The sequence below is a fragment of the Pleurodeles waltl genome, chromosome 7, assembly GCF_031143425.1.
Source record: "Pleurodeles waltl isolate 20211129_DDA chromosome 7, aPleWal1.hap1.20221129, whole genome shotgun sequence".
In the NCBI taxonomy this organism is placed as follows: domain Eukaryota; kingdom Metazoa; phylum Chordata; class Amphibia; order Caudata; family Salamandridae; genus Pleurodeles; species Pleurodeles waltl.
In genome coordinates this window covers 299,858,759-299,870,906 of record NC_090446.1, presented here as the reverse complement: position 1 = coordinate 299,870,906, position 12,148 = coordinate 299,858,759, and the positions used below count along the sequence as shown (strand labels likewise).

Here is a 12,148-nt window from a genome sequence, read left to right as displayed (position 1 = left end):
CTACTCGGGTCTCCACCGAGTGCATACCAGAATTGACAGAGTAGTCTGCACAGCAGGCCTGATAAGTAATATGACACGCTCAGAATACTTAGCCCGCACTTTGTCTGATCATAATCCCTTGTTAATAACGATGAGGATGTCGGAGGATAGACCCCTTATACCATAATGGAGGCTTTCTCCCTCGGCACTTGAGGACCAGGCGTACAGAGAGGCCCTACGCGGCCACTTGGCAGAATATATTGAGACGAATAAGGGGTCTACTCCCTCTAGGGCCTTAGAATGGGAGGCGCTTAAGGTAGTGACAAGGGGCTTCTGCCTGGGGCAGTCGGTGGGGGTGAGGCGTACACTTGAAAAAGAATTGAATGACCTGGAGAAGGATATGCACGAGAGGGAGTTGGGACAAGGGAAGACAGCGCAGGAGAATGAAGAATATAACCGAGCTTGTAGGGAACACTCCCGCATTGAAGAGCAACTCCGGTGCCACGACAGGCAAAAATATCTAGCATCCCTACATGCGGAAGAGGGTAGATCGGGGAGACTACTGGCGTGGCTGGTCCGCCCGGGAGAGCAGGGTGAGCCCATCACATGTGTAATAGACGGGGAGGGGTCTCGCAGACTCAGGCCGGGCCCCATAAACGATGCGTTCAGAGAGTATTACTTGCAGTTGTACGGGAAACCCAGCGAATTGCAGATGGAATCTTTCAATAGATACCTACAGCAAATCCCACTACCAACACTGAGCGCAGATGAGAGAGACAGCCTGGGGGGACCAGTAACGATAGAGGAAGTAAATGAAGCTATAGAACAGTTAGCACCCGGAAAGACCCCAGGGACAGACGGTCTCCCCATGGATTTCTATAAAAAATACAAATTGCTGCTGGCCCCCCAATTGACAGGGTTGTACGCGGAGGCGCTGCAATATGGAGAACTACCACACACAATGCGGGAGGCTTTAGTGGTACCGCTCCCCAAGACAAAAGACAGGGAAGCTCCGGTGACGGACTTTAGACCTTTATCTATGTTAAATAGCGACTTCAAAATACTTAGTAAGATAATGGCTGCCCGGTTGCTCCCTCTCATGACAAAGTTAGTGCACGCTGACCAGAATGGTTTTGTCCCCGGCCGTAGTACCTCCCTGAACCTGAGAAGGGTGTTTACGATCTTGCACATGCCCAGGGATCAGAGACCGCCAGAGGGAGCCTTACTCACGGTGGATTTCGAGAAGGCCTTCGATTCCATCAGATGGGACTATTTAAGGACTGTGATGCTTAAAATGGGGCTGGGGGAGAACTGGGTAAAATGGGTGGACTTGCTGTACTCATCCCCGTTAGCAAGAGTTAAAACCGGAAGGATGATCTCCAGTGCATACCCAGTATACAGGGGAACTAGGCAGGGCTGACCCTTGTCCCGCTACTGTTTGCCCTGGCAATCGAACCCCTGGCATCGCAGCTGCGATGTGAAGGCGTGGGCAAGGGAATTATTTGGGGTCTGTCCGAACATATAGTCTCCCTGTATGCAGATGATATACTTATTTACATGAGGGACGCGTCAAGAGGACTCACGTGGGCATTGGGAAAACTGGAAGACTTCGGGGGCCTATCGGGACTCCGACTTAATCGGAGGAAAACATATGTATTCCCCGTGATGTCAGACAGTGCACGCCCAGATGCGTGCCCAGCTGACGTAAATTGGGCCCCGCGGACATTTAAATACTTGGGCATACTGATATTTCACGAATTAAACGATCTTAGGGACGGTAACCTCGGCAGGACGCTTAGATCATTGCGCTCCTCGGTGGGGTTTTGGAGATCATTAAAACTAACAATCATGGCCAGAGTGGCGCTCTCAAAAATGGTCATGCTACCATGCCTCCTCTACTATTTTGCTAACTTACCACTACAGATCCCCGCGGCATGGTTCCGAGAGTTGAACGCCTTGCTCAGAGAACTAATATGGGATGAGGGCCGCAGAAGAACTGTGCTCTCGACCATCTGTAGGCCGACGCGGTTGGGAGGCCTGGGCGCCCCAGATTTCGTAGGCTATTACCTGGCATCTCAGTTACAATGGGTGGCCGGCTGGCTAGCGGGCGGCTGGACCTGGCCACCGCAAACGGTGAAATTGACATAGCTCAGATTGCAGCAAATATGGCGGGCAGGAAGATGGCCCCCATTAGAGGCAACATAATGTACAATGTGGCGATGAGATGCTGGAAACAATGTGAGAGGAGGACTGGAGTGGGGCCACCATACTCTCCCGCTGGCAGCCGTCGCTCTGGACGTGAGGGCGGAGGGGCCAGGGGGACTTGGTTTGGGGCCTTGGACGAGAGCAGGGATAGAGACAGTGGGGGAGCTATTCAGGGAGGGGGTGCTGAGGAGCTTTGCTGATGTAGTAGAGGGGGGGGTCCCAATAGGACAGTTTTTACTCTTTGGAAGGCTGGTGCATACCCTGAAGCAGCATTGGACCACGGTCAATGCAGAACCCGCTCCCCACGGGGTGTTGCACCTCCTGCTGACAGAGGGAGAGGAAACTCACCTAATAGCAAAAATATACAGGGCCCAGATAGAGGTAGCAGTGGATCCCCTGCGATCCCTAAGAGAAAAATGGGTGAAGACAATTGGGCGGGACCTGACCGAGTCAGAGTGGACTAGAGCACTTGCTTACCCTGGGGTGATCTCACGCAACACTAGGCTGAGATACATACAATACAACTATCTACACAGAACATACCTTACTCCTCAACGGCTGCACCGCATATACGGGGGGGAGCCCAGGACTTGCCCCAGATGTGGAGACGGGGAACCCGACTTTGATCATATGATGTGGGGATGCACGATGCTCCAGAGGGGATGGACGGCGATGACGACTAATCTCATGGAGCTGTTCGGTACGGAACTCCGGCCAACCCCCGACATTTGTCTATTGGGCCTCAGAGCTAGTGCCAAATGGAGCAGGGTAGAGAGTCGTTTCCTTGACCTGTCCCTGGCCCTTTACAAAAGGCTGATTACGAAGGGTTGGAAATCGAATGCACCCCCTTCATTGACAGAATGGAGAGGCGATGTCACAAGATGGTCCAGAGCTGAACTGCAGGTCCTTAAGGCCGAGGAGGCCAAGGGAGTCCGCCAGACACCCATCGCCCCGGAGTGGGAAAACCTAGTGATAAGGTGGGACGGCCTAACGAAGGGACCAATGGTACCTGAGGGGATGGGAGGAACCACTTGAGAGGGTCACCTGATGTGCTTGTAAGCGAAAGTTCCAGAAAACAGGATGGGAGGAACATCAGGAGCCCCGCTGGCCCGGGCGCAGAGGGAGCGAGTACAGAGGACAGGACGCAATAACTAAAAGAACGAAGGAGGGAGGGGAATAGTAGATAGACCGCTCCTACATAGTATGAAACTCTATGTCAACCCCCCCCTCTTTAAAGTTAAGAAGCCACACCCACATGAGCCATTAAGCCTATATACAGTTTGAAGTGGAGTTAAGTCTGTTATCAGGTCACCAATATTAAAAGTAACGAGGGGCACTGTAAGTACTGTCTCCATAAAGTCGGATTGATTAAGTGATGGGAGCAATATTACACAAGTATTATTAAACTACTGAATTGAGCAAGTAATTGTGAAACACAATGCAAACAAAGCAAAACAGTGGTGCGGACAACTTAAGAGATGTGTATAATAATGACAAAACGTTACTGTAAAATGACCTACAAATGTAAAACAGCAAACAGTTAAATAAAAATATATTTGAAAAAAAATCAAGGCGGTGAGCTTCAAAGGCTGCACCACCTCTCATATGCATCAGGGCTAACTCCCAGTGGGGGAAACAGCCCTCCCCCTGCCCCAGGCACATTTGTTCTCCGGGAAGTGGAAAATTAAATATTTAAGGGGGTGTACACCCCCAGAAGGCTGACCACACGTCCAGAGTGAGCAGCTCAGTCTCTACACTAAATGTAGTTTTCTGCCATGTTTAGGAGTGACAGAATAGAAGGTTTGGGTAGAAAAAGTGACCCACCCCACCAGATGTGATCACCTCTGGGGTGGATTAGCTTCAGGAGCTAGCTGCCAATTGGATACTAGCCTCCACATTCCTATCCCCCTAATTCTAGGATTTAAGGGACACACCCCTGACACCAGAACCTCAGATCTGAACAACTTACTTCATGGAAGGACCAAGAGGAGTCCTGTGACACAGACAACAGGTCTTTGGCCACAGCACCAAAGCAAAAGAGGGATACTGTGTCCCTGTGGCAAAAGACTTGTAACTGCATAAATGACCCTCATCCTTGGCTCAAACTCATCACTCTTGATAAGAGGGACCCCTGTGGAAGCCAGGAGCACCCCCAGTCTCCACCGGACTAGTGGCATCAGTCCCCTGTGAACTGCAGGTAAAAACACTCACCCGATCCAAAGAAACACAAGCCATTGGGCCCTCCATGGGATCACCCAAATCCAGGTGGTCCAGTGCATTGAAGGCGTTGTAGTCTCGCCTACCTGAACTTTCAAGCCACTACGTCACTTCCCCGGACCCAGTGACATTCCAGAAACTTTTCATTGTGCTTACCGCTACCAAGGCTTGCCAGTCCAGTCTGGTAACTGACCTTGATGCTGCAACTACAGGGAACACCATGCAACCTAAATCTGATTTCAGCAGCCAGACCTCTTCTGTATTTTTGCATCTTGTTTCATGCAGCACCCTATAAGTGGTAAAATCAGCACCACCGCAGCTCTCGTTAAGAACCACAGACATCTAGGACAACTCTGCACCCGTTATCCATGGGCTATGTAAAATTGAACTGACTGTTGTGGTCTGGTCCTAGGGCCCACACAGCGTTAACCCTGCAAGGGTTCCACAAAACCCAATCTCAAAGTGGCCGATTGTCACTAGTGTTTTTTCCCACTGAGAGCAATGTTAAATTTTTCATGTATTATTTTGCACAGATTTAATATTGCTTCTAAAATCTATAACTCTAGTTTTAAGTACACTAACCCATTAAATTTGGTGTCTAACTTAAGATAAAAATACACTTTATTTCATAAGTTGGTGTCAGATTCTTTCAAGTCATGTCAATTACTTATTGTCCCTTTTGGTACTCTGAAATGTTTAACACATGTTCCTCTAGTAAAGCCCGACTGCTCTTTGCCACATTACCAGGACCAAGCTAAGAATTTATTAGGGTGAATCCAAGGACCATCTTTGGGCCATTGTGACAATATTAAATGGAAAAACTACCCAGCTGTACCACGTATTATTCCACTTTCCTACACTACCTGTTTCTATGCCATGAAAGCAGCTGTCTATCTCCATCAATTTCCATTCCTACGACAGACAGTTCCTGGTGTTTTCCACACTTGCAGCTGCCAGGGTCTCTTACTGCCCACCACAGCTGTCTATCCCTGCATTCTACTTACTTTTGCTCACTGGCACCAGTCCATCCCATAAATTACCTATCCTGGCGCACTCCTTCGTGACTGTCTGAATGTGAGTCTCTCACCACTGTAGATGTCTTTCCCAAACTCCTCACCTTTAGGTCTCTGCTCATTTTTCCACACTAAACACCCAGTCACACAGGTCGTTCATGAGTTTCCTCATTCTAGCTTTTGTCTCCCTACACTTCGTATATCCAGAACTTCTAAATTCATAGATCCTTGCGAACCTGAAAGCTATGGTCTATGTCTGGGATGTATAACCATGTGTCTGGTACCCAGCACAAAGTATAGGGAGAATGACCTCTCCCTTCTACATAGTTTGTCTCGTATATTTAGTATTCCAGTCTGCGCAGGTGTTTGGAAGGAACATGCCATTCCGCACCAGAGATACATCAATTGCACTGCATTGGATAGCTAAGCTACGGTGAATCAATATAGCTATCCAGACCCATTCTTGCTACTTCAACACAACCAATAGAGCACTGTTGGCTCTCCTTGATAATGAACAACAGGCTTATTTACCAACGCAGGCACTACAAGGTTCTATAGAGACCTACTCCTGACACTCATGTTAAAGCTGCACCCCTCCGTACTCTTTGCATGGAAGTCTAGAGGAATGGTTGCAGGTGGGATGCAGTTGACAGCAATGGGAATGTGAACAATGCTGAAGGAGAAGTCCCAGATTGACCTACATTAGAAGTAGAGAGAAGAGAAAGTTGTATTTGCTGGAAATCCCGATTTCAACAACTTTTGTGGCACTTGTTAAAAAACAATGATCTGTAAAAAACAATGATCTCTATTGACCACTAAAAGAAAGTACCCTCTTTTTGGCATGGTTGCACCCACTTTTTGCCTGATGTCAGTGGGTTCTGACTGTGTTTATTGGGATCCTGCTAGCCAGGACCCCAGTAACTGTGCTTTCTCCCTCTGGATTTGGTTGCCCCTAACTTTTTGTATCCCACAATTGGCATACTGGTTCCTCCATATAAGTTCCGAGTATATGGTACCTGGGTACCCAGGGCATTGGGGCACCAGGCGTTCTCCATGGGATGCAGTATGTATTATGCCACACTTGGGAGCCCATGCAAAGTGACTGCACGCCTGCCGTTGCAGACTGTATGAAAGGGTGCATGCACCCTGTTCACTACAGGTCACTGCACCAGGTCACTGTAAGTCACCCCTATGGCAGGCCCTCCTAGCCCAGAGGGCAGGGAACAAGTATCTGTGTGTGAGGTCACCCTTCCATGAGCAGAGGTGCCCCCACAAACTCCAGCTCCATTTTCCTGGACTTTGTGAGTGCGGGGAAGCCATTTTATATGTGTACTAGACATAGGTCACTACATATGGCCTTCTAAATAATGGTAACTCTGAACCATGGTGTAGAAAAGTCCTCCTTTTTGCCCTGGTCACCCCCGAACGTTTTGGACAGGTACTGGTGGTTACTGACTCTTGGCTGTGCCCTAGGTACTGCTTACCAGTCCCAGGGCCAGTGCTCTGTGTAAAGTGGATATGCAAATTAGGCTAATTATAATTGCCAAAATTAACCTACCTGTAAGTCCCTAGTATATGGTGGGGAAAGTAGGTTTAGGGACCCCAGCATAGGTAGTGCCCCCATAGGTGCACTGCTGAGGCGCCCAGTGTCATTTTAAAGGCAGGCCTGCCTTGCTGGCTGCTTTTGAATTAAAGTTACATGCAAATTCGACTTTGGAATTAAAAGTAGTTCCAAAGTCTTAAACTACCTTATTTTTACACATAACCCACCCCTAAGGTGTGCCCTGTGTGCCCCTAGGGCTGGGTGCCATGTAACTATAAGCAGGGACCTTATAAAAATAGTTTTACAAGCGCTGGTGAGGTAAAACAGCCAAATTGGTTTTTCCCTCATTGTAGTGAATGGCCTTCATAGGTAGAATGGGGAGACTTTATTTTAATTTTAAAAGTCCCTTTAAGTAACAGATACCACAAGTTTGGTATCAAATTAATTTTTATAATAAATCCCACAACTGGAAGTTGTGGGATTTAATATAACTTGTTCAGGTAAGGAGTTTTAAACTTTACCTGAAAAGTTGCCAACTTCAGCCCTGCAGTGTTTTTGCTGCTTTGCTCTGATTGGCCAGCCTTTGGCAGCCTGGCCAGGCTTCCCGGATGAGGTGTGAAGTGGCCTGGCTCAACACAAAGAGATGTGCCTGGGGGAGGAGGTCTCCCCTCAGCAGCTGGGGAAGCAGGAAGGGGGGAGAGCTGCCAAACTGGTCTTCAAAGGCAGAGAAGGACATTTGGAGCAACCCAGCAACACCCTCACACCCTGCAAACCCAGACAGTTAGGTCCCCCCTTGATTAGAATAGGAGAGGGGTGTGTTTGGGATTTTTAGCCACACCAGTGGGTGGGCTCAGCCAGATGTAACATCCAAAAATCACTTTTAGCCATGATGGATTTTTGAGTGATGTTGCTCACTGGGATTGACTTTTGCCACACTTCCCAGTGATCATCCAGGAGCAAGGATAAACCTGGCAGACCTGCACCCACACCTCAGATCCCTATCAGATTCCAACAAGGACGAACTACTGAAGACGAAGGACTGCCCTGCTGGACCCCTGACCTTCACTGGACACTACACTCTAGAGGACTGCACCAGCTGCACACTTGGGCTTCACCACAAGAAGGCCTTTGCCCGGCTTCAACTGGATCAAGGAGGGACTCCCTGTTTGCTACAGGTGAAAACTTGCTAACCAGAGTCCCCTGCACCAAGTCCTGAAGAAACCAACCAGCTGACCAATGCCCAGTGGCCAAAACAGAGTTTGTGCCAGGTGCATTCTGGGAGTTGTAGTCCTCACCCTCAAGGAGCATCTCAGAGCTTCTGGAACTTTGGGGTGAGCTGTGGACCTCAAAAGTCCCTTAAAGGAACATCTGGAAGAAGATCCAGAAGTTTGGAGAACTTTTGGGAAAAAAAGCTCCATAAAGGGACCGACCCGCCACGGCAACTCTAGCTGGCTTGCCTCAACCGCGACCCTGCCTGACTTGCAGGTTCATCACAGTGAAGGAAATCTCAGAAAAAAGGACTCAGTCCGAACGTAGGAAGTTGACTGGGACCTCTCAGGCAGTGTATCTGAAGAGGGCTCCAAGGACGTTGGATCAGGATCCAGGTTTGCCCTGGTCGAAGGATTTTCACCTCGAAAAAACGACTAAGTCCGAAGGTAAAAATCTACACCGAGTGCTCCCACGACGCGTATCCAAGAATTCCAGGAGGTCAGATTGGACTGGCGACTTGGTCCCGCTGCAGAAAATCTCCAGAAAAACAACTAAGTTCTAAGGTAAGCTTTTGACCGAGGCCCCCTGTGGGCTGTAGACAAGCCGGGCTCCATCGCGGTCGGCCTTAAACTTTGACTTTGTCCCGTTCTAGGTGCGAACAGATGACCAGATTGGCGCTTTTTGTTTCTATGCCCTAGAAAGCATTCATTCTTTAAAAATTCATATCTCTGGTTCCCCTTATACGATTTTATTCATTTTGGTGTCATTTTAAAGCTAAAAATATTTCCTATTTTTATAAATTGATTTCGGATTTTTTAATTGTTTCCTGTGTTTTATTTTCTTACTGTTTTGTGATATTTGAATGCTTTACACTTTGTCTCCTAAGTTAATCCTTGTCGCTCATTGCCAAGCTACCAAGGGTTGAGCTAGGTTTAATTTACTGAGACCTAACTGGACCCAAGTGGAGGTTCGTGGCCTATTGCTAAGTGTAGGTAATTACCTGCCCTTACCAATAACCCATTTTCCATCACTTGGTATCAAACATGTCGGAATCATACCCCAATACTGTTGTCAGTATTCGTTGTATGATTTCATGCACTCTGGGGGCTCCTTAGAGGACCTCCAGCTCTACTCCTACCAGGTAGCAAGGTTTTCCCCGGCAACCCGCCCTGCTGCCATCCTACAGACAGGTTTCTGCCCTCCTGCTGCTTGAACAGCTCAAGCCAAAGAAGACAGAACAAAGGATTTCCCTTGGGAGAGGGAGGCAACACCCTCTCCCTTTAGAAATAATTGTTACATGGCTTGGGAGGGGTAGCCTCCCCAAGCCACTGGTATGCTGTGAAGGGCATATTTGGTGCCCTCATTGCATAAACCAGTCCGCACCAGTTCAGGGACTTCCAGTCCCTGCTCTAGCGCAAAACTGGACATGGGAAAGGGGAGTTACCACTTCCCTGTCCATCACCACGCCAGGGGTTGTGCCCAGAGCTCCCCAGGTGGCCATTTGAGTCTGCCATCTTAAATCCAATGTGGGCAGAGGCCCCTGGGAGCATCTGATTGGCCAGGTCAGGCAGGTGACGTCACAGCCCCCTCCTAATAGTTGGTCACCTTGATAGGTGACCAATCCGCCTTCCAGGGCTATTTAGGGTCTCCCTCTTGGGTGGGTCATTAGATTCAACGTGCAAGATTCCAGCAGGACTCCTCTGCAACAAACCTCGACTTCTGGTCACTGAGGCCGCAACTGGACTTCACAGGAACCTACAATCTGCAGCTCCAGCGCCGACTTCGCTCTGCAACATTTTCCCGGCTGTGCATTCTCTCAGGGTGGCAAGTCTTCAGTCTGCACCAAGAAGCAAGAAGAAATCTCTCTTGGAGTGAAGGAGTCACTCCCCTGCATCTGCAGGCACCAACAGCAACAACGACCCGGCTGCATGGGTCCTATCTCCTGCAACTCTGCGTGGATCCTGCAGCACAGGTGGTGGTCCTGAGTAGTCCCCTCTACCAGCTGTCCAACTTTGGAGGTGGTGAGTCTTTCCCTCTCCTTGCAGGACAGTACCCCTGTGCTCAACGATTCTTGCAGCTATCAAGGCTTGTTGGCTTTTCTTCTGAAGGATCTTCAGACTTCGTGTAGCCCCGGCCTCCAGCACTCTTCCCTGCAATGCGTGGTCTCCGGTCTGCTGCTCCAGCGACGTGGGACTCCTTTTTAGGTGTGCTGAGTGGGCCTCACTGCGACTCCAGTGCCTGCTGCCTGTGAGTTGCCTGTTGGGCTGCATCCATGACTTCTTGCTCTCCTGACTGCTGGGTGATGCCTGGGACCCACTTCCTTGGGTTGAGTCCCCTCAGACCTTCCTGGTCCCCGGCAGCTCTGCAAATCTTCTCTGCACCTCTTGCCTTTGCCAAGGCTTGTTGGTGGTTTTTCCACACCACTGATGGGCTGCAGCTCTTCTTCCGATGTAGGATATCGACTGCAATACTTCTGGAACTCCTCCTCTACTCCTGTGCTGCATAGCCGACTCCTAGTCTTCACACTCGACCTGGTCCTGCACCTCCGGAAGGGTGGGTAGTGGTTTCTGCCCCAACCGGACACTCCAACTGGAACTGGACTTGGTCCCCTTCATTTTCAGGTCCTCTTCTGTCTGTAGCCATCTTCTGTTTCTTGCAGTCTTGCTTGGGTCTTGCACAGTCCTTCCACAAAGTTTCTCTGTGGGTTTGGGAAAAACCAGGTACTTACCTCTTCTCTCCTGGTCGCTGGCGGGCACGCTGGTACTTACATTTTGGGGTTCCTAATTCATCCAGCTCCCCTCTACAGATTCCACTTACCTGGGGTGGGTCTATCATTCGCATTCCATTTTTAAGTATATGGTTTGTGCTCCGCCCAGGTTCACTTTTGTCTGTTGTTAGTGCACTGTTGTCTATTACATTCTATACTCATTCCTGACAACCAAGGTGTATATAATAGTGTGTTTATTTAACTGCTAGTAGAGAATTGCCTATATAGTATTTTAGCCACTAAAATAAAGTACCTTTATTTTTGTAACACTGTGTGTTTTTTTTCATATGTGTAAGTGCTGTGTGACTATAAATGGTGTTGCATGAGCTTTGCATGTCTCCTAGACAAGACTTGGCTGCTCATCCACAGCTACCGCTAGAGAACCTGGCTTCCTAGACTCTGACTACACCTCACTAATAGGGAATACCTGTACCTGGTGTAGGGTGATAACACCATAGGTGATAACCACACACCAGGCCAGTTTCCTACAGCCACCATGAACACATATTTGCCATAGAAACAGATGTCACATCCTCACAATTTGTTGTTTACCATGAATTGAATGATCAACCAATGATATCACTTTGACTCCTAATAGAATTTGTAATGGTAACGAACAAGAATCAACTGCACATTCTGTTGTATAGAATCCAAGTACATGAATTCACATACATCTCCTACATTCCCCATCCTGGGTCGTAGGCCTGACAGTAGCAGCTCTTACAATGGGTCTGGAGCTTAACATCTGCAGCTGGACAAGACATTTCTGATGATGTAATACAGCCTATGAATGATTTTAAGTACAATCACGTTCTGTGGGTTAAAGCACTAACTCTTTTTATCGTTCTTACAGATACCGGACTCTTTTTCGACCAAAGTACAAGATAGGCTACAAGACCATCACCGAGTTGGAGTGGAGATGCTGTCCAGGGTTCTCAGGAGAAGGGTGTCATGACAATCCCACCCAACAACCAGGACTCTTTCCTCAATTTCCGGGCCCCAAAGTCCCACCAGGATCAAAGATGTTCCCAGGTGGTATGTTACCTCCAGCCCACCCTAAGCCGCATATTGACACATTCCCAGGAGGCCAAGTGCCATCAAAAAAGATCAATTATGGTGAGTTTCATCATTTTTTATTTAACTCTCCAATCCCCCCTGGATTCCCTATATGCGTTCTGCTTACCACTTTCCACTCCGCCTTATTCCTCCTCCGGA

The 12,148-nt window shown here is 48.7% G+C and overlaps 1 protein-coding gene across 1 annotated transcript in view; it reads left to right on the top strand.

Annotated features, from left to right (window-relative positions):
* Positions 1-12,148, top strand: part of EMILIN3 (elastin microfibril interfacer 3) — a 110,111-nt gene that overhangs the window by 72,575 nt on the left and 25,388 nt on the right. Inside the window, exon 3 of the mRNA XM_069243723.1 lies at positions 11,787-12,049. Coding sequence (XP_069099824.1) covers positions 11,787-12,049 — 263 coding nt within the window. The remainder of the gene's footprint in view (positions 1-11,786; positions 12,050-12,148) is intronic.